Source organism: Bos taurus, chromosome 26, assembly GCF_002263795.3.
Source record: "Bos taurus isolate L1 Dominette 01449 registration number 42190680 breed Hereford chromosome 26, ARS-UCD2.0, whole genome shotgun sequence".
Lineage (NCBI taxonomy): Eukaryota > Metazoa > Chordata > Mammalia > Artiodactyla > Bovidae > Bos > Bos taurus.
This window is the reverse complement of record NC_037353.1, coordinates 11,245,458-11,267,268: the sequence shown is the minus strand read 5'-3', so window position 1 is coordinate 11,267,268 and position 21,811 is coordinate 11,245,458. Positions and strand designations below refer to the sequence as shown.

General features: G+C 41.1%; 1 protein-coding gene and 1 non-coding gene across 6 annotated transcripts in view; both read left to right on the top strand.

The window, feature by feature from the left end:
* Positions 1–20,194, top strand: part of PANK1 (pantothenate kinase 1) — a 104,431-nt gene extending 84,237 nt beyond the window's left edge. For 3 of the 5 annotated variants that reach the window (XM_005225413.4, XM_002698345.6, XM_005225412.4), the window contains 5 exons: positions 4,558–4,811; positions 9,820–9,996; positions 10,504–10,627; positions 13,953–14,078; positions 18,677–20,194. In XM_005225413.4, the coding sequence (XP_005225470.1) occupies positions 4,558–4,811; positions 9,820–9,996; positions 10,504–10,627; positions 13,953–14,078; positions 18,677–18,736 (741 nt within the window). In that variant the 3' untranslated portion in view covers positions 18,737–20,194. The remainder of the gene's footprint in view (positions 1–4,557; positions 4,812–9,819; positions 9,997–10,503; positions 10,628–13,952; positions 14,079–18,676) is intronic. The other 2 variants (XM_005225411.5, XM_024986071.2) reach the window with 1 other exon arrangement.
* On the top strand, positions 10,980–11,060 carry MIR107 (microRNA mir-107). Its single transcript, NR_031010.1, has one exon. It is a non-coding gene; the product is annotated as a microRNA mir-107 (primary transcript).
* Positions 20,195–21,811: the final 1,617 nt, after the last annotated feature.

Genomic DNA, 21,811 nt, shown 5'->3' with positions numbered 1-21,811 from the left:
TAGACAGGCAATCAGAAACTCTGGGAGTGGGGGCCCAGCAATCTGATTTAACAAAGCCTCCAGGTGTTCTGATGGTGCCTAAAATTTGAGAATCCCCACTGCACCCATGCTTGCTTGGGTGACTTTGGGAATGGGCAAAACAGAATTAGTTTATCATAGTAATAATTTGAAAAAAAATGGGGGTTTTTTTGTGTGTGGTTTTTTTTTTTACTTTATTTCTTCCTCTATCCCCGTTATTTACAGAGTTTGAGTTTTAGGGCTAATTTTGATTTCTTGTTTTTAAGTTTGGGGAATAGTTTAAACTTAATGATTTAAGAACGGGCAGAACTCATACTGTCTTTTCTTTTTGGCTGCACTGTGCAGCATGTGGGATCATAGTTCCCCATCAGGGATTGAGCCTGGTGCCCACTGCAGTGGAAGCGAAGGGTTTAACTATTGGACTGCCAGGGAAGTCCTGCAAATCATATCTTCTGAAAGTGCTAAGGAGAGTTACACGCAGTGGTGCGCTGGAGTCAGCTCCTGTTGGCTCGTGAGAACCCACTGTGTCTTCCCAACTTGGTGCTTAGTGACATTGTGCTGGCAGCTTGAAGCTGGCCATGGTGGGAGTGATGATACAACTGAAATTGGTAAAAGCTGTAAACCAGGGCTTTTGCTCCTAGAGAGGTAATTGTTAAACATTTACCAACACACCTTGGTGACAAGGTTATGTTCACATTAACTGAAGCTTCATCTGCATAGTCACTGCATCTGATATTTCAGATCTACCATCATCTAAGACCCATTATAGAGATCACCATTAAGAATACATATAAAATTCATAGGAATTTACTGCCTATTAGTGGGAAGTCAGATGTAGCCCACAGCTGTTATGGTGCCCTTCTATATAGATATTTAATTTAAACTAGCTGCCAGCATTTAAAAATTGGAAGTTTCACGTAAAAGTCTAGATTTCTGACTCTTGAGAAATCTGATCATTGGCAACAGTGAGCCCCCACTATCACGTGGGCTGCAGTGAATTTTAAACACATGTGGATTGCCTTGTGTGCCACAATCCCCATCCTTCTGTTACTTGAGCGTTTAGTCAAGGGACTTTACTCCTTTACTGGCTCCTGCAGCATTTGTTTTTCTTTACCCCCAGTATAAAGAAAACTAAGTCCCAAGAAAGAGCGTTTCTCTGTATCTGGGATCTGAACATGCTGTCCAAGTAATGATTTGACTCATGGCTTACACTTGGGAGCCTGTCCTATTTCCCGGATGAGAAAGACCTTTGAGGGAGGTCTCCATAGGTCTCAATGAAAGTGACTAATATTTCTGTTTCTCAGTGTGGGGTGCATGACCTCAGGCTTCAGAAATATCCATCGTACTGATGAACCTATTTGCAGGGCAGGAATAGAGAAGAGGACGTAGAGAATGGACTTGTGGAGAGGAAGGAGAGGGTGGGACCAATTGGGAGAGTAGCACTGACATAAATACACCCACATGTAGAGTAGCCAGCTAGTGGGAGGCAGCTTCGCAGCCCGGGGAGCTCAGCTCAGTGCTCTGTGCTCACCTAGAGGGGCGGGATGGGTGGAGGAAGGAGGCTGAAGAGGAAGGGAATATACGTATACATATAGTTGATTCACGTGTTGTACAGCAGAAACCAACACAACACTGTAAAGCAATTATACTCCAATTAAAAAATAAAAACAAATACCCATCCCTCAGTAAAATGCTATAGAAGAGATGTCTGTTTGCAGCTAGCACATTATTTGAAAGTGATTTTGAGGGAAAAGTTGAGATCTTTCCTTTCAGAGCAAAGTTGCATGCTTTATATGCCTTGACAGGTTTTTCTTTCTCCTGAGCAGTTTCAGGACGTCTCCTGGACACACTTTGTTCACGTTTGTGATGTTAGTTCTGGGCATGGGTTTCAATATTGTTGATGGACCTCTGATTAATTTTTAAGCAGATTAACCTATGACCCCAAGACTGGCTGATGAAATCACTACTTTTCAGTGTGGGGTGATTTAAGAGGGGACGACTTTCCCTGTTCTGTTTAAGAAATGTTTATTAAGCCATTCTAATGGACAGGCCTTTGAGCGTGGTGTGCAGGGGCACCCAGTGAACCACAAAGCAAGCCAGAATGTGACCCTTGCTGTGAGTGCAATGGAAGACATGGATAGAGCTGAGGAATCTAGGAGGAAGAGAAGACAGGGTTTACCCAGCTGTGTATCACTATAGCGTTTAGCTCTCCAGATGGTCTTACACCTCTAGTATTACCCCCGAACACATGGTATGCATCTCACCCAGAATTTCACTTGGTGGAAAATGAAATGTTCAGGATCATTTGATAGATTTGCTTTATCATCATGTGTCATTTAGAATGCTTTTTCCTGTATATCAAGAAAAAGTCCACCATCTTGCCAGTAACCTATTCTAACTCTGCTCTGCAGATAAAGCTTCAGTAGATTTTGTTGACTGGGACAGTGAGATGACAAAAAGTCCAAAATTTCCTTCTAGCTATTAACTTTCATAATGAAGATGATGCTTTGGGGGCAATATATCTAAGTATAGTACTCATGTAGGTGGTTTCCAGATCCCAGAAGAAGGACTCATTATGAATGAAGACAGAAGAACAGCAAGGCATTTGCCAGTTGTGTCACTTAGGGGAAGTTACTTCAGGTCTATGAGCCTCAAACAGCATTAGGATAATGGTACCTCTTCATAGGATTTTTGTGAGAACTAAATGATCTAGTATAAGGGTTGGGCATATAGTAAACAGTAAATACTAGTTATTATTTTCTTAAAGAGATTTTTTAAAATTTAAATTAGACCCTATAAATTATCTTCCATTGTTGACTCAGTTTCATGTTGGTGAATATTAGATTGTTTTCGTTTTTTGGGGGACCAGCAGTAATATCACTCTTGAGGACCATTAATAAACTTTTGAGGATGCAAAGTACCCATTGCCTGCTAAGGCTAGCCCTCAGTTAACTCATTCCCCTTTTCTTTTTCCCCCCAGTACCTAGGAGAAAAGGAGTTTTTGTTTCTCAGGAGCATGAAAGGACACTCTGGGACTACCTACTGCTACTACTGCTAAGTCACTTCAGTTGTGTCCAACTCTGTGTCACCCCATAGACGGCAGCCCACCAGGCTCCCCCGTCCCTGGGACTCTCCAGGCAAGAACACTGGAGTGGGTTGCCATTGCCTTCTCCAATGCATGAAAGTGAAAAGTGAAAGGAAAGTCGCTCAGTTGTGTCCGACTCTTAGCGACCCCATGGACTGCAGCCTACCAGGCTCCTCCATCCGTGGGATTTTCCAGGCAAGAGTACTGGAGTGGGGTGCCATTGCTTAAGCTATTAGTAAAAGAGTCACTATTTTTCGAGTCCTCTATACTTGCCAAGCCATGTGTAAGCATTTTGTTTTATTTTATTTTTTAAGATATTTATTTGTTTGGCTGCTCTGGGCCTTAGTTGCAGAACATGGGATCTTTATTTATGGCATTTGAACTCTTAGTTGCAGCATTTGGAATGTAGTTCCCTGACCAGGGATCAAACCCGGGCCCCCCTGCACAGAGAGGGCAGAGTGTTAGCCACTAGGCAACCAGAGAAGTCCCAGCATTTTATATATTATCATCATGTAGTCTTCACACTATGCTGTGGGTATCGTCCCTATTTTACAGAGGAGGAAACTGAGGCTTGAGAAGTTAAGGAACTAGCCCCACATCCCTCAATTAGCTAAGTGTTAGAGCTAGCATTCAAAGTCAGGCCCCTCTAACTCCAAAGCCTGGTGCCTGGGAAAAGGAGAGCTGGGCTATTTGGGCTCAAAGGAGATTGTCCCCAGCCCCCAGGCTCACGTGCCTCCCTCAAGACTGTATCTTTTCAAGGAAGTGTAGAAGTCTTTCTGCTTCCAGAACATTCTCACTCTCTTCACCCCATGGTACGCTGGGTTAGTTTCCTGTGGCTGCTATAACAAATTACCACCCTTCTAGCGGCTTAAAGCCACAGAAATGTGTTCAGTCACAGTTCTGGAGGCCAGAAAGATGAAATCAGGGTGTTGCTAGAACCATACTTCCTTCAGAGACTCTCGGGCAGAACCCATGTTTTGCCTCTTCTGGCATCCGGTGGCTGCTGGCATTCCTGGCCTGTCGTGCAGCCCTCCAGTCTCTGCCTTCTGTCTTCATGTGGCCTTCTCCCCTGCGTCCATCCAGTCTTCCCTGTGTCTTATCAGGAAATTGTCCATGGACTTAGGGCTATCCAGATAACCCAGGATGCTCTCTTCATCTCAGGATCCTTAATTAATTACATATGGAAAGACCTTGTTTCCAAATAAGGTTACAGTCACAGGTTCTGAAAACTAAGATATGGGCATATCTTTCAGGGGCAAGCATTTAACCCACCCCACATGCTAAGGGCTGGTTTTCCACTGGAATGACTGAGTCTCAACAAGATTTCCCAATGCGGTGCTAGAAGAATGGTTCCATGCCTTTCACGTTCATGACACATTTAGACCAAAGAAAAGCCCCCAGGACATCCCCTGAGGTGGTGGCAGTCTCCCTCCCACGGGCTTGTTTTCTTTCAGATTGCTGACCTGCAGCTCCACAAACTGGACGAACTGGACTGTCTGATTCAGGGCCTGCTTTACGTCGACTCCATTGGCTTCAACGGCAAGCCGGAATGTTACTACTTTGAAAATCCCACCAATCCCGAATTGTGTCAGAAAAAGCCGTACTGCCTGGATAACCCGTACCCTATGTTGCTGGTGAACATGGGCTCAGGTGTCAGCATCCTAGCTGTGTACTCCAAGGACAACTATAAAAGAGTTACAGGGACCAGGTAAACGCAGTTTCCACTAGGAGAACCTTTCTGTGCTTATTAAACCCAGGCCTCTTCCTTAAAGACCAGTTTCTGAAAAGGTTACTTATATTGAATACATTTTTAAAAGAAAGATCTTACCTCCTCAACCAACCAAAAAGGATTTATTGAATGTGTTATACAGGGTGATTGATAGAAAGGTTAATAAAACACAGGTCTTGCTGTGGTGGGAAACTGGTCAGGTGCGGGAAAAGGGTCACACAACCCAGAAGCCAGGTGGAAGGGTGCTTGTGATAGTCAGAGGGCTGCAGAGAAACCCTTCCTTTGGAACTGCCTTGCTGCCCAGCACAGAAAGAATTGCTTGAAATAATGTCATTCCAATCAGTGAGCCAGACTCTGTTTACAGTGCTTTTTACCCTCAGATAAATGCTCCTGCTGCAAACTGGAATAGTCAGCACACCTCACAGGGAATTTGGAAGTGCAGTGGATAGACAAACAGCCCTGTGACGGCAGTGGGGTGCAGGGAGTGTTTCTTTGTGTACACACACCCTACGGGCATGTGGGCTCAGCTTCCTGTTAGTAGGGATTCAACACGGAACGAAGATACAGGGTCAGAAGTCTTTGAGAGATCATAGTGTAAGCAAAATTACAAGGGTTTTCTTTACTTGTAAGAGGATTAGAATGAAGTTTCTTTAACTTATTGGACCACAAGAACCCATTTTTGGAGGAATGATTTAAGGAACTGGCGCTGTGTGACACGTGCTTTGAGACATGATATTGAAAGTGTTGTTTTTGATAGACAGAGATACCATGTAACTCCTCTGAGCCTCAGTATCCTTGTTTGTGCCATGAAGTGAGTTGTTTCTTAATTTGTACCCGCCTCTCCAGTACCGACATTCTGTAATTCTACTCACGCATGAGGAGGCGAGCACTCCTGTATTAACAGGAGATTTTCTCCTGTATTAACATGACTTTTGATGGGTCTGCATAAATCAGTGGTTCACCACTGGGGAAGGGAAGATTGAGCCCCTCAGGGGAGGGACGTTTGACAGTGTTTGGAGGCATTGTTTTTTGGTTGTCACAACTGGAGATTCAGCGATACTGGCATCTAGTGACCAAGGGTGTTGCTAAATATCCTACGATAGCTCCCTACAGCAAAAAAGTGTCAAGTCCCAAATGTTAACAGTTAGTGGTATAAAGAAACCCTGGTACACACATCCTGACTGATCCTGCTTGTGTGTGTGTAAATTGCCTGCAGACAACACACTTTCTTACTAAGAATACAGCACTAAGCTGAAGAATCGGCCCCACGGCCTCATTAGGACTGTCAGAAGTATCAGAGACAAGTAAATATTTTGGCTAGACTGGGTTTACCTGAAGAGAGTGATCTTCTGGGAAAGGTATAATCTTCAGCTACAGACTTCCTCCCAAAAGGAGCCATCGAATTGGTAGAGCTAGTCCCAAGGTAACAACAAGCTAACCATTGTCCACAATTAGAGATATTTATAGTTTTGTTGATTAACACTAAACAAAGTCATGATTTATATCACAGGTACATGCTCTCAACCTTGGAGGTTCCAAGGATCTGGTTGACTTTGAATAATGAGCCAAACTGTGCTGCTTGGTATCTGATATATGTGCAGTAATGCCTATAAATTCCAGTGACTGGTAAATGCTGGTTAATGACCAGTGCTTCGCAATCAGCGAATACTGTTTGGATGTCCAAGCTTTCTGACAAGCTCTCTTTAACCAGTAGTTTTGGAAAGGTATTGCAGGAGACTGAAGGTTATGAGAGAGCCCTTTCCAGGGCTGCCACAGGTTGGGGAAGGGAACGAAATATCAAGTCTCTGGACCCCAGGTCTTCCTTGTCCAACCATTTATTCTGCCAAAGTTTTTTTGTTTTGTTTTTGATCCAAGTTAGAAAACCATTTATCTATAAACTATAGGCATACCTCAGAGAAATTGCAGGATCAGTTCCGGACTGCTGCGATAAAGCCAGTATCACAATAAAGCGGATCACATAAGTCTTTTGGTTTCCCAGTGCATTTAAAAGTTGTGTTTATACTATATTGTAGTCTGTTAATTGCGCAATGACATTATGTTTAAAAATACATATATATACCTTGATTTAAAAATTTTATTCCTAAAAAATGCTAACCATAATCTGAGCCTTCAGCAAGTCATAATCCTTTAACTCCAAAGATCACAGATCACTATAACACATAAAATCATAATGTTAAAACTTGAAATATTGTGAGAATTACCCAAAATGTGACACAGAGACACAAGTGAACAGGTGCCATTGGAAAAATGGCACTGATAGGCTTGGGGATCCAGGATTGCCGCAAACCTTCAATTTATCAAAATTCAGTATCTGTAAAGTACCATAAAGTAAAGCACAGGAAAATGAGGTGTGCCTATATTTTGGTCAGCCGTGAACATCAGTGTGTGGAACACACTTTGGAAATCGCTGATTGAAGCAAATGGCTTGATCTTTAAGTTTTGCTACTCCTAGTAGGATGGCTGTAACTCTAGGTTTTTTGTTATTCTCCTATACCCTATTTTCCTATTAAGCATTTTTATTTTTAGGAACCCACATTATTACAGGATATCAGTTTTCTTTTAGACTTATGATTTTAAATGATTTGTTTCAGTGTTATATGTAATTTTACTGCATCCTAGATTCATAGCAACATTTCCTTTCTGTTGACACAACTCCAATTATATTATAGCAGTCAATGAAAAAAAAAAAAAGCAGAACTTAACAGCTTATATTGTTAGAATGTGTAATCTATGAAAAGAGGAATGTAAAGACTTTCCAAGCTTCAATGAAATGAGCAGTGCAGCTTATTTCATTCTTTTGGAATCTGTTTTAAGGGCATGAGCATTCATGTAATTGGATTCTTTTACTTTCTTCCTGAAATTCCTCACTACAGGTTTGTTGGGTTTTTTAAAAAAAAACAATGATGTTTTGGTCTCTGATTTGCTGAGGGTTTTACTATGTGTCTGCTGAAACAAACATGCATCTGATGATGAGCGAGAGAATCACTAGACTGGATAACGGGGGGCAGGTTGAGGATGTTAATAAAGTGCTCTTCTGCAACTGTATGTTCTTTCATCCAACCTGCAGTGTCCCAGCTGTGCCAGTGCATGCTTGCTTTCCCCATTCAGCACCGATTCTTTGTCAGTCACCTGTCATTTTCCACTCATACAAAGCCCTCGTCCCTTTTCACTCATACCAACACATCAGATGATGAGTTGCCTTCTTTCTAAGTCAGCCAGTGCCTTTAAGTGCTTGTATGTTTGGAGTCAGTTGCTGAACACCTTGAGGAATACAAATACGTGATTTCAAAGACAGGATATTAGTGTGGATGAAAAGTAGAAACTAGAAATGGGAGTTAAGCTTTTTATACACATACACACACACACACACACACACACACAGAAAACAAGACAAATTCACATCACACAAGCCAAAAAGTGTTCCCATTAAACCATGCTAGCTATGTGGGGCAGACTAAAAACTAACAACATCTCATGATGCACCATGTTAAATGTAAATAAACACAAACTTTCTTAGAGGAAATCCAGAATTTCTGCTGTGACTGAGTTGTCAAGAGTGTAATGCCCGTGGAGCTCTTTTTGTCCTCACGGGACTGCACCTAGTTTGCATGGCTATGCCTGGTGCCTAACTACCTAATTTGCTACGAAGACACATCATTTCAATCAAGTATGCATTTTCGTAAGAATCACTATTTAAGAAATATTACAGTTACACCTTAGATGTAAATCCTAAAGAACTGTGTGTCTATAATCTGGTACCTTTTTGGTAACAACTTTTTGACAATAAATATAGTTTACCCTAAATTTTCTTTTTTTTTTTTTTAGATTTAAGTTTTGAAAATAACCTCAATCTCAATTTGAATTTCCTCTTAAAAGCCAGTATCCAAACACATATGGAATCCCCAGGGCCGGCAGTTCTTGGAATTTCAGAACTGATGTGCATTTACTCTTCTGAGTGGCAAACAGAAAGTAAGGCCCATTCATGGCCATATCAGTGCTCTTCTCTGCCAGGCGCTCACTGCTGACAGTTTTATTCTGAATCTGCTTTTCTTCCCCTCAAATAACTTTGACATTAATATACAATTGAGTTCCCTCTCAACTATCATGATTGGTTTCGAATTTTGTCTCAAAAGACTATCGTAGAGGAATTCCCTGCAGCACCACCCCCCCACCCCCACAAAAAAACTGAAAGCTTTTAAAACATGGTTCAAGCACTGAAACCATTTTAAGATCTCTGTTGCTATTTTTTGACTATCGCATGGTAAGTAAAATACTAATAATCTTTTCCAAAGTTTACTAGAAAAAAAATCAAATGTGAGATCCATCAATTGTTTCCTTTTTGAAATTTCTGAGAATCTTCAGTGACATTACTTCTGCAGGAGAAGCAAGGTCGGAGGAAAGATACAGCTTTGGGACTGGCTATTCCTGGCAGAGTCCCAGTTCAGTCTCGTCGTCATAGAGTCTGTCTCTCTAGATATGAACTGTGCTTCATGTATACACAGTTTCTAAGTATTTGCATTTAGCTACATATGTTTGTTTGTTTGTTTGTTTTTAATAGCAGTCATTTCTCTGGTTATTTGCTGCTTCCACACCACCCAAATTAAGGGAGCTAGCTCATGATTTGGCCCCCGTTTCTAGGCGGGACGATTGCATGAAGCACTTAGGTCAGCGGCTGGTTGAAGGTCTCACAACGGAAATCAGTGAGAGTCTTTCTCTGGGTTTTGTTCTTAAAATTCAGGGCAAGTTTTCCTTGATGTTTCTTTTAGTCTCTGCCCTCTTTTTTTTTTTTTTTTTTCCAATCCGATCTACCCTGAAGCTCTTTTTCACCCAGCACTTTAATTCAAGTGCCCCCTTAGTTTTTTTTCTGTTTTGATTCACCCGTATTAGTGGTCTTGATGTAGTTGGGGACTTGGATGGGCAAAGTCTTCCAGTAAAACTTAAAAAATAAACCTTATTGTTCCTTCAGTCTTGGAGGTGGAACATTCCTAGGCCTTTGTTGCTTGCTGACTGGTTGTGAGACCTTTGAAGAAGCTCTGGAAATGGCAGCCAAAGGCGACAGCACCAATGTTGATAAGCTGGTGAAGGACATTTACGGAGGAGACTATGAACGATTTGGCCTTCAAGGATCTGCGGTAGCATCAAGGTAGAGACTAAGTAGCTAGGAGCAGTAGCGATTAAACACAAGGCAGTCTCTCCACCCTGGCTGTTCATTTAGTTTTTTGTTTTTTTTTTAATGTCAACCCACCAGCCTGGTGCAAGGATCTATGGTATTGGAGCTCAGACTTGATCTCCTGCCCTTGGTGAAGCACTGAGATGTTTAGCTTTGGATACCTGTGCTTAAAATAAGGCAGCGTTGAAAGAAGGTTCTGGAAAACTGCAACAGTTTCCCCTGTTCCATTCTTGTCCAGATATCTAGAGGCATTAAAAAAAAAATTTTTCCCCCCATTAATAGCCATGCTACTTTGTCCCTATTAAGAAAAGGGCGGCCAATCATCCATATGGTAATCCTGTCAGCTTGTAATCCATGGTAGCTAAATCAGGTCATTTGAGCTTGATCAGAGTTATTCATAAAACTCTCCACTGTACTTTGGTGGAAGCATGGGGCCTGCCTGAGGATGATTTTGAACACTCGCTAATATTTCCAACATAGCTTTGGCAACATGATGAGTAAGGAAAAGCGAGACTCCATCAGCAAGGAAGACCTCGCCCGAGCCACGCTCGTCACCATCACCAACAACATTGGCTCCATTGCTCGGATGTGTGCGCTGAATGAGGTAAGGCCTTCACCCGGGAACAGCCATCTGTCATTCGGAAACACCATTTTTGGCAGCGCAGTAACTGGGGACCCTCACAACACTACAGATCCTTGGAAAACCTGCTGTTTCTCATAATCATACCTTGCAGAACATGAGGGATGTTTGTTGGGGGAGGGAGAGGAGTATGTGTTTTAAGGAGACACTGGGTGATGACAAATAAAACCATCTAACTGGGGAAACAGTAAAAATGACAGTCCATACTATAACCTCTCCAACCTTGTGGACACACACCTATTGAACGGTGAGGGAAAGCTCATGCATCCTTGTAAACAGTTGCAGGTAAAACATTCTACTTGCAATTTTCGATATTCTCTCTGCTTTCAGCTTCTTTACAGTGTTGCCTTGTGGCATGGAGTTCAAGCAGCATTGTACAGGGCTATCAAAGCACAGAGAGCTTGCTACAGCTGAGGCCAGCCAGAGCCCCAGGCACAAGAAAGGGCAGAGTTGGTGACTGACAAAGCTTTGGTAACGTGTTTTAAAACATTGCAAAATTGCTTTGAGAAGAACAGAACCCTTTTCTGAAATACAAGATGTGTCAAGTAGAATAGTTCTCACCGAGTTGTATTAGGAAGACAAGAAAGAGGCATTAGGATGTGGAATAAGTAATAGCAAAAGTATTAAAGAATCACTGTAGCATCAGTAGTGGGGCTTCCCAGGTGGCGCTAGTGGTAAAGACCCTGCTTGCCAATATTCTTGCCTGGAGAATCCCACGGACAGAAGAGCCTGGTGGGCTGCCGTCCATGAGGTCACAAAGAGTCAGATACGACTAAAGCGACTTAGCACTGGAGCATCAGTAAGAGTTTTTAAAATATGAGTTTTCATAGAAATCTGACATATATACAGAAGAGGGCTCGAATCACAAGGGTACAGCCGACAGATTGTCAGATACATGTGCATGTGTGCACACACGCACCTGTATAGCCACCACTCAGATCAAGAATTGGAACAATACAGGTAACTGCAGAAACCCTCTCCAGCCCCCTTCTAGTTGAACAGTGGAATATTACACAGGGTAGGAGGCAGCCTGTATGACAGGTGGGTGACAGCCCTGCCTTTGAACTCTAGGGTTACGAAAGAGACACACTCCTTTTACAGCATTGAACAGAATTTGTCACTGGCCTATGGATCAGTGTCATGCTTTTTGTAAGCCCCCATTTCAGTTGGAGTTTAAATGAGGGTGGTATTCAGATGAAAGTATGTATTCCAGAGACATGCCTTTTCAAAGTCCACTGTGGTCATGGGATTCACTTTAACAGAGAATTTACTTTTTGACATTAACCTTTGAGGAAAGTTTTCCCAAGTAGCCAAACAAGCCCTAGGACTAGTATGTGTATAGTTGGCTGTGCCCATAAACTCTCAAAGGTCACTTGGGTGGAATGTCTTCCATCCAATAGAGCAATAGGTGCCATTTCCCCTACTTTCCGGAGAGCTGCCGTGAGCCAGCAGATCTTTTTACAGGTATCATAATCACTTTACGAGTAGAGTAACTGCTTTTATTTTTTACTTTTATTTCAGTGTTAATACCATTTATTGTTGGATTGTAGTGTAGCCATGGTACATCCTATTAACAGTTGGAGTAACTCTTTTGAATGTTTCTGTGGTGTTGAATGAATAAGAGGACTCACGGATCGCTTGGGGCCAGGCTTCTGTTGGCCAGCGTCCTGCCAGCCATTGCTTTGCTCCCTGGAGTCACTGACTGGAGGATCTTTGATTCCAGCCATTTCACGGAGGGGCACCACATTTACTGACTCTAAAATATTTTTCTGTGATTACTGGAATGCTATCAAATAGTTCTCTACCAACTTTTAAAGTTTGTATTCTTTTTTTTTTTTTTTTTTTTGGAATAGAGAGTACAAACACATAATACAGAGCTCTGAAGACACCACAAGTAGAGTATACATGGAAATGAGTCACCACTGCCATCCCATCCCTCAATTTTAACCTCACTAGAGGTAGCACTGGTTTTAGTTTTTCTGTTTTGTTTTGACTCTGTATTATCTGCATTATAGGGTAAACATGCTGAATAAATATTTGATTTTTGAATTAAATATGTCAGACTTTTCTTTAATGGAGTCTGAGTGTTACACCTTTTCTACTTCAACATTTTTAAAAAGAATTCTTCCGTGTTTTCTTTGTCTCTTTTTTTTTTTTAACGTTTATATCTTTGACGCACCTGGAATTTATTTGAAATAGGAGTATCTATCCCATTCTAATGCCATTTCCCTTTCTTCTGGCTTCCTGCCAGAGCAAAGCAGGACCGAAAGTTTGAGCAAGTCCTACCTGGGCAGTTTGTGGCTACAGCTCTTCTTTGTGGAAACATTAAAGTTACCTCCCACACCTCTACCCAGGGAAAATTTTCACTGTGGTTAATAGATTTGTTAACATGTATTGTTGAAATCTGAGACAGTTAGAAAGTGATGTTCCCACACTCTGATTGCTCTTGATAGATTGAACAGAAATTAATGCCAGATCCCAAGACTCTGTTCCCTTTTATGTGAGTGACCATAGCAACCGACTCTCTGAGTGAGTGATGGTGAGCAGCGTCTGTGTGGCAGACAGGCTGAGTTCAGTGTGAGGTGTGTGTTCAGAATACAAATCTGTATCCATGACAACAAAAATATAAATGTGATTTTCATTATCTTATTGTAACCCACATATTGATCAAACAGGATATTTCATCATATATCCTAAAGGGCGAAACTGGGTACCATTTCTTTTTTGTATTCCCAGTGTTTGCAACAGAGCAACCTGACCAGACTTGTTAGATGAATAACTTATACCATAACCATTTAATTTATGAGTTGGTTGGGAGTTCTCTGATAGCCTAGTGGTTGGGATTTGGTGCTGCCATCACAGCACCAAAAACTTTTTTAAAAAATAGATAAAATTTATAAAAAAAATAATTTATAAGTTGATAATATTTTAGAGTTGGAAGTTTGGGGGATTGAAGGAAAGCACAAGCAATTTCGATGAGCTTGAATTCCAGTTTTAATTCCGTATATGAAATGTTGGGAGGTGAATTTTATATTAGACCCAGGGCAACCTAACATAATACCTGTAAACAAGCCCAATATCAGTCTCTGCCTCACCCATGCAAACTGTGGAATGAACTATGAGGTTGATTTGGCTTCACCTTGGAAATCCTGAAATAATTCTGCTTAACAACAACAACAAATTCACTCTGCAAAGTCCTGGAGCACAGTGATATACAAAGCATTGGATCTGTTAAATGCTATTTTTATGCCATGGTTCACTGTTTCTCTTTCGTTTTTTCTTTTCCCAGAATATTGATAGAGTTGTGTTCGTTGGGAATTTTCTCAGAATCAATATGGTCTCCATGAAGCTGCTAGCATACGCCATGGATTTTTGGTCCAAAGGACAGCTAAAAGCTCTGTTTTTGGAACATGAGGTAAGTTGAGTTCACAAGGACTTAATTGTCCTCTGTGGACATTTTTGGGTTGTCTAACATGTGAGTGGGTTCCTTAGTTTGTATTTATGCAAAAGATAAGGAAGAACAGTATATAAAATGGAAGCTCTCTTATCCAACAATCAAGACTGCTGCTGCTAAGTCGCTTCAGTTGTGTCCGACTCTGTGCGACCCCAAGACGGCAGCCCACCAGGCTCCTCTGTCCCTGGGATTCTCCAGGCAAGAACACTGGAGTGGGTTTCCATTTCCTTCTCCAGTGCATGAAAGTGAAAAGTGAAAGTGAAGTTGCTCAGTCGTGTCCGACCCCTAGCGACCCCATGGACTGCAGCCCACCAGGCTCCTCCGTCCATGGGATTTTCCAGGCAAGAGTACTGGAGTGGGGTTCCATTGCCTTCTCCGACAATCAAGACTAGTAGATGGTTAATTTTTTTTTAAGTTAAAAAATGAGTGATCCTAGGAAAATACCTCCCTACTTTCAACATTCTATTTTAATATAAAATGTGTAAATTTTCATTTGCTCACCAATTTTTTGAGGCAGGTCCAAGACCTAATTTTGAGCATGGGTTCTGCTGATGGGAGCTTTGTAATTGTCTCTTTTTTATAATCCACAGTATTATGTACATTTTTTGATTTTTGGTTTGTTTCTTTAAAGTAGATCAAGAAATTAAAGATCCTTATGAAGTAATTTGATTGCAAAATCATTCTAAATTATCCCAATCTTTCATACGTAGAATCTACCTAGAGAGCAACGGTTGTGACTACCTTTTTCAATCTTTGTAGCTTTTTTTTTTTTTTTCAATTTTGAGATAGAGTTAGCACATAACACTGTATAAGTTTAAGGTAGACAATAATGATTCAATATATGTATGTATTATAAAATGGTTATTATTAATAGCATAAGTTTAGTTATCATCCACCACCACACATTATTACAAAGATTTTTTTTCCTTGTAATGAGAACTTTGAACATTTACTCTCCTAGCAACTTTCACTATTATTAACTAGCTTTTTCATCTTTTTTAAGAAAATAACTGGATTTTCATAGAGGTGACCATACCATCTTGTACTCTTTTTATTGGTTTTGGTGGTATATACTTACATTAGATTATTACATTAATAATGAAATTGTCCTAAACAAATTTGAGGATAAACACAACTGACCCTTGGCAAATAAACAACTCAGTCAGTGAGAACAGAAGTGTTCAGGCTACTCTTAGTAACCTGGTGGCCTTGAGAGGCTAGTGTGCTAGACATTAGGCAGCCTGTTTACAGAAGTAGAGAGCTCTGATTAATTCAGAGTCCCTTATATCCAGTTTCTAAATTGGAGGTTTCTAAGAGTGAGTAGGGGGACCCTCTTTTCTTCCCACCTCCTCTATCCTCCTTTAAAATCAATACTATAGGGTTTCCCTGGTGGCTCAGTGGTGAAGAATTCGCCTACCAGTGCAGGAGACACAGGTTCAATCCCTGTTCTGGGAAGACCCCACATGCCGTGGAGTAAACACTGAGCCAGCGCTCTCGGGCCCACAGGCTACAACTCTTGAGCCCATGTGCCACAACTACTGAGCCCATGTGCCACAACTACTGGAACTTGTTTGCCCACGCTCCTCAACAAGAGAAGCCACTGCTACGAGAAGCCTGAGCACTGCAACTAGAGAGCAGCCCCGGCTCACCACGAGAGGAGCCCACACAGCAACAAAGACCCAGCACAGCCAAAAATAAATTAATTAATTTTAAAATGGAAGAAAATAAAATCAATACTGTAGAAAGCAGCTCTTTTTTTTTTTTTTTTTTAAGAAGGCAGCTATTTATCATAGCAGGTACCCAGTGCCTTGGATATAATGCAGCAGGAAGAACAGGCAGTATCATAAATTTCCATTGTAATGAATACTGTGGCATTTTTCTCATTTCCAAACTGAATTATTTACTTGAAAAGTTGCTGATGCATTTCTAAGTTATTTAGGGCTCTCTAAACCTATGTTCTCGAAGAAAGCAATGGCACCCTACTCCAGTACTCTTGCCTGGAAAATCACATGGATGGAGGAGCCTGGTGGGCTGCAGTCCATGGGGTCGCTGAGAGTCAGACACGACTGAGCGACTTCACTTTCACTTTTCACTTTCATGCATTGGAGAAGGAAATGGCAACCCACTGCAGTGTTCTTGCCTAGAGAATCCCAGGGACAGCGGAGCCTGGTGGGCTGCTGTCTACGGGGTCACACAGAGTCCGACATGACTGAAGCAACTTAGCAGCAGCAGCAGCAAACCTATGTTCTATTAAAGCATATAAAACAATAGGAAGTTAAATACAAAAGAGTTAAAGGCCAATGATAGACATTAGTACTAAAGAAAGTTTTTGTTTTCATGTTTTTACGCAGGCTAAGAAATGATATTAACTTTTTTTGTGGGGAGGATGGGGCCTCAGAATTTTCACTTTCCTTCCCCCAACCAGAGCATCTCCCTTTCTATCTACTTAGTTAATCGATTTTCCTTGTAAAGTTTTGTTTAAAAAAATAAAATGAAAAAGAAAAACACTCCTCTGGATATCTGTGCTAAGTCGCTTCAGTTGTATCCAACTCTTTGCGACCCTGTGGACTGTAGCGCACCAGGCTCCTCTGTTCATGGGATTCTCCAGGCAAGAATCCTGGAGTGGGTTGCCGTGCCCTCCTCCAGGGGAATCTTCCTGACCCAGGGATTGAACCTGCATCTTCTGCGGCTCCTGCATTGCAGGTGGATTCTTTACCACTGAGCCACTGGGGAAACCCTAGTGTTACTATATTTAGCAATCAAATAGGACACACTTATTTTATCTAGCATTTATCTGTTTTATCTGGCAACCCTAAGTTATGATCCTCTTGGACTAAAATAGAAAACAAACTCTGGAAGTCATCAGGGATTAAAAGCCATCTACGGAGCACACGGGTAGTTAGTTGATGGTAAGATAGGGAGCAAAACTCAATGTTTTGGGGAACCCACTTCTCCGGGTATAAAGGCATATCCTTCATACAGTCTTAGGCCTCTGGATGATAGCTATGGTTTGTTACTAAGTGTTAAACTCAGTCTCTATGGCCAATGAAAATAGAGCGTTTTTGTATCTCCTTGTAGGTACTTCTCAGAAAATTCTCTACCTCCTTGGGTTCATTCTCAGTTAGGCAGGTCTTTCTGGAGGAAGGTATGGAGAGAGAACTTTTGGGAGGGCTGGTAAGGTGGCTTTCCTGCCCTGCCTGGAGTCCTCACTCAGTCTCATTCATTTCAGTTATATGAGTGAGCATCTCCTAAGAGAAGTGGACTCCCCAGGTGGCTCGGTTGTAAAAGAATCTGCCTACCAATGCAAGAGACACAGGAGATGCTGGTTTGATCCTTGGGTCGGGAAGATTCCCTGAAGCAGGAAATGGCAACCCACTTCAGTATTCTTGAAAGAGAAGCCTGGTGGGCTACAGTCCATAGGGTTGCAAAGAGTCACACCTGCCTGAGCATGCACACGCATGTATCTTGGAACTAAAAGAAATAGTCTAGTGAAGCAGTTGAGAACACAGGCTCCCACTGACTTGGAGACCTTAGTCAATGACTTCTCCATTCTCTTTTAGCTTTTGTAAAATGAAGTGATAATAGTATTTGTCTCATAAAGTTATTGTGAGAATTAAGTGAAGAAATTCATATAGCGTTCTTAGAACAATTTCTAGCTTATAGCAAGCCCTCAATAAATGTTAGCAGTTGGCAGTGGAGACAGAGATCCCTGCCGTGTAGTGTTCTGACATCTGCCACCCATTTCTGCAGGAAGTAACCACTGAGCTAGGCAAAAGCAGAGAAGAGGTGTCTCCTGCCTTTTGGAAACCAACTTCTCTAAATATTTCTGTTTTTCAGGTTCTGTCATTTTTACAGATGAGAGAAGCTTAGAGTTCCTTCCTGTGAGACATTACAACTTTGGAGTCAGATAGATTTGGGGATTGAGCCCAGGACAAGGCATGTGACCCTGAAAGGGTAATTTACTTTATTACCTTCCATTTCTTATCTGTGGAATGGAGGTAATAATGTGAATTTTGCCATAACACGGATTAAAATGAAATAATTATAATCCGAAAAATCCTAAAAATACTCAACAGCAAGGTAGTAGTGTATACTGTGGTGCCAGAGATTTTTCTAAGCACTTTACATCTGTTAATTAATGTTTATAAGCAAATAGATACACAGTGCATTTTTTATTATTATTATTCTATCATGTTTCATACCAGAGTTCAGGTTTTAAATTTCTCATTATCTACAGCTTCCCAGGTGGTGCTAGTGGTAAAGAACCCGCCTGCCAATGCAGGAGACAAAGAGTCGCGGGTTCAGCCCCTGGGTCAGGAAGGTGCCCTGGAGGAGGGCATGGCAACCCACTCCAGTGTTTTTTCCTGGAGAATCCTATGGACAGAGGAGCCTGTCAGGCTACGGTCCATAGGGTCTCAAAGAGCCAGACATGAATGAGTGACTGAGCATGCACGCACACACAGCATTAGTGGGCAGCATTCCTCAAATTATGAAAAACAGCAGGTATTGGGCCAAGGTTCAGAGATAATCATACAGAAGTTTTCCCATTGTTGTTGTAGGGTTACTTTGGAGCTGTCGGGGCACTGTTGGAACTGTTCAAAATGCCTGATGACCAGTAGAGATGAGCCATAGACATGGAGCAGCCCTCTGTGAGGACAGGGACGCAAGCTCTGCTGCTGGAGAGGGTGAGAGCCACGGGACGGAAGCCAAGCCATTATGGCAGATGAACCTGCTGGATTTGTACATAATTTAAAATCCTTCTTGCTGATCTTTTACTCTTGGGTTTTGAGCTTATGATTCAAAATGGGGAATACAAGAGTTTTTTCTGTATACTGTATTTTTAAAAAAAGAAAAACATTTGTGCAACGTGGCCAAACCTACCAATTTTATGCATTGACTCTGAAAAACTGAATGATGTTTAAAGAAGGACCTGAAATGTAAGTGCTGGTTATTTTTCTTCTGGGGTTTACTGATCAGTGTGATAATTTTTAATTTCATTTAGTAATGACTCTAGAAGATTTTACCTTGACATATTTTTCATGACGTTTCATGATTTGCTGTTGGTTTCAAATGAAACTACAAATCTGGCATGTTTTACTGTGAACACTATTTTGTTTGTTTGTTTGTCTGTTTCCCTTTTTTTGGTCTTGTTTTTTCTGTTTGACTGTCTTATGGAAAAAGAGAATCCTTCCCCGTTTCTATCCTCAGATGACCCCTCCCCCACCCCTGCAACACATTCGTTCTTCAGTGTCCTTGTTCACATTAATCAAGGTGCTGACCAACTCAATACAAAGTTAAGCACGAGACCTAAAGCTCTCAAAAGTGCCCTTGAAGAGAAAACTCTGAAGAAGTGTTCATGAATTTAGTGAGTCTGGCAAAAGTTGAAAATGATTAATATATGCAATTTTGTCATCACCCTTATGAATATAAAGTGTTGCATTGAATTTCTTTTATGTTAGGTTATAATGTTACATTGAAATGTTCTCTGATTAAATGTCCTCATCCATGCAGAGCATGTGAGTGGCAGCGAATCCTGTGCAAGATGCTGGAATTTACAGGGAAAGTCTCCCGGTAGATAACTGTTCACACTGGGATGTTTAGGAGAAGTCATGGGTTGAGGTGTCATGTAGTAACATCTGTGTTTTGTACATGTATGTACCTAGGAGCTTTGTAACAATGCATCTTAAATAATAACAAACTTTTTTATTTAAAATATTTTAGACTGAAAACTGTATTTCAATCCCACTTTCTAAAATTTAAAAAAAAAATTATGATACTGATCTATATTTTTTTTTCTGTTTGAAAGATATCATTGGGACTGATGGGTAACTTGAAAATGAGAGCTTTGTACAAATATTGAAACATGAGATCTAATGATTCAGAACTAATTAATCTTTTGAATTGAGCATATTGTCGAAAGGGATTTTTGAAGGGCAGTACCATTGTTCCATGATGAGACTTTCCTTCTTTGCCTTCTGGGCACCATCTTTAATTTCCATGTCTTCAAGTCTTGAAGAAGTTGATGTTAATGAAAGTGTTCACTTGTCTGGTTGAAATAAAGCCTGTTTCTGTTGTGATTTGTTTTAGTGTGTATGTCATTTTCATATCTTAACCTTTATGTCCATATTATCTGCTTTTGTATCATAAAAGGAATATGTGTTATACTTTAGCTACTCTACGTTTCATAATTTGAAGCTTTCACATAAGCTTGGTAAGGTCCAAAATCCTCTGTCTTCACTTAAAGCTGTAGTGTAGCCCTATGCAAGGATTTATTTTTTTAATGTAGCTTTATTGTTCTTACACAACTAACTCCTTATTCCCAAAAGATCACTACTGTATTTGATAATTCTGAAAGAGTTTCAAAATTTGGTCATCACAAAAACATTTGATCAACTTCCACCTGGCTGAAAAAAATTCCAGAAACTAAGATGTTTTTGAAAAAGGTAAGTGCGAAAACCCACATATCGCCTGTGAGAGTACCTGTTTCAGATTGTTCTCTTCTGCCATTCCTACTCTCATCCGTCAGGGAATAACACCCCTTGGATCATGGTTCTTCAAAAGAAATCAAGGCATGTTAGTGCAACTACACAATTTTTAAATTATCTGGAATCGCTTGATCTCTCATTATAAATGTATATAATATGGGTTTAACTAAGGAAATAAATTACTCCATTATACAAATATCAGTTATATGTTGGCTACTTATAGCCAGTCTTTTTTTTTTTTTTAAACAATGAGGAAGTAGTACCCAGAGGAATTTTTTTACATTCACTTGAATAACAGACACTTTGGCTCAACATCATGAAGAAATTTGGCAAGACTAAGAATGCTGAAGCTGAAACTCCAGTGCTTTGGCCACCTCATGTGAAGAGTTGACTCATTGGAAAAGACCCTGATGCTGGGAGGGATTGGTGGCAGGAGGAGAAGGGGACGACAGAGGATGAGATGGCTAGGTGGCATCACCGACTCGATGGACGTGAGTCTGAGTGAACTCCAGGAGTTGGTGATGGACAGGGAGGCCTGGTGTGCTGCGATTTATGGGGTCCCAAAGAGTCGGACATGACTGAGCGACTGAACTGAACTGAACTGAAGAATGCTTATCTTGAACTCCATGAAGTCAGGGTGACCAGAAGATCCACAGCAGGACATCTGGTTGTGAGACAGCTTCTGTTTGAATCCAGCCTATCCACTGATGAGCTGTGTGGGCAAGTAGTTAACCCTGTCTTTAAACCCATTTTTCTCATTCATATGTGTGCATATGGGTGCTAAGTCGCTTCAGTCGTGTCTGACTCTTTGTGACCCTATGGACCATAACCCACCAGGCTCCTCTGTCTATGGGATTCTCCAGGCAAGAATACTGAAGTGGGTTGCCATGCCCTCCTCCACAAGATCTTCCCAACTCATGGATCGAACCCACATCTCTTATGTGTCCTGCATTAGCAGGCAGGTTCTTTACCACTAGTGCCACTTGGGAAGCTCTTTCTCACTTATAAAATGAGGCAAATAGTAGTTTTTACCTGTATACTTAAAAAGCTTAGCACAGAGGTTGATACACAGTATATACTTCATTAATGCTAGCTATGCTGGAAAAAAAAATAGATGTTTTTTTAAATGAACAGGTTAAATCGGTGATTTCTAAAATGGAATGTGGGGAACCCATTTTAGCATGAAAATACTACACAGATCTCAATATG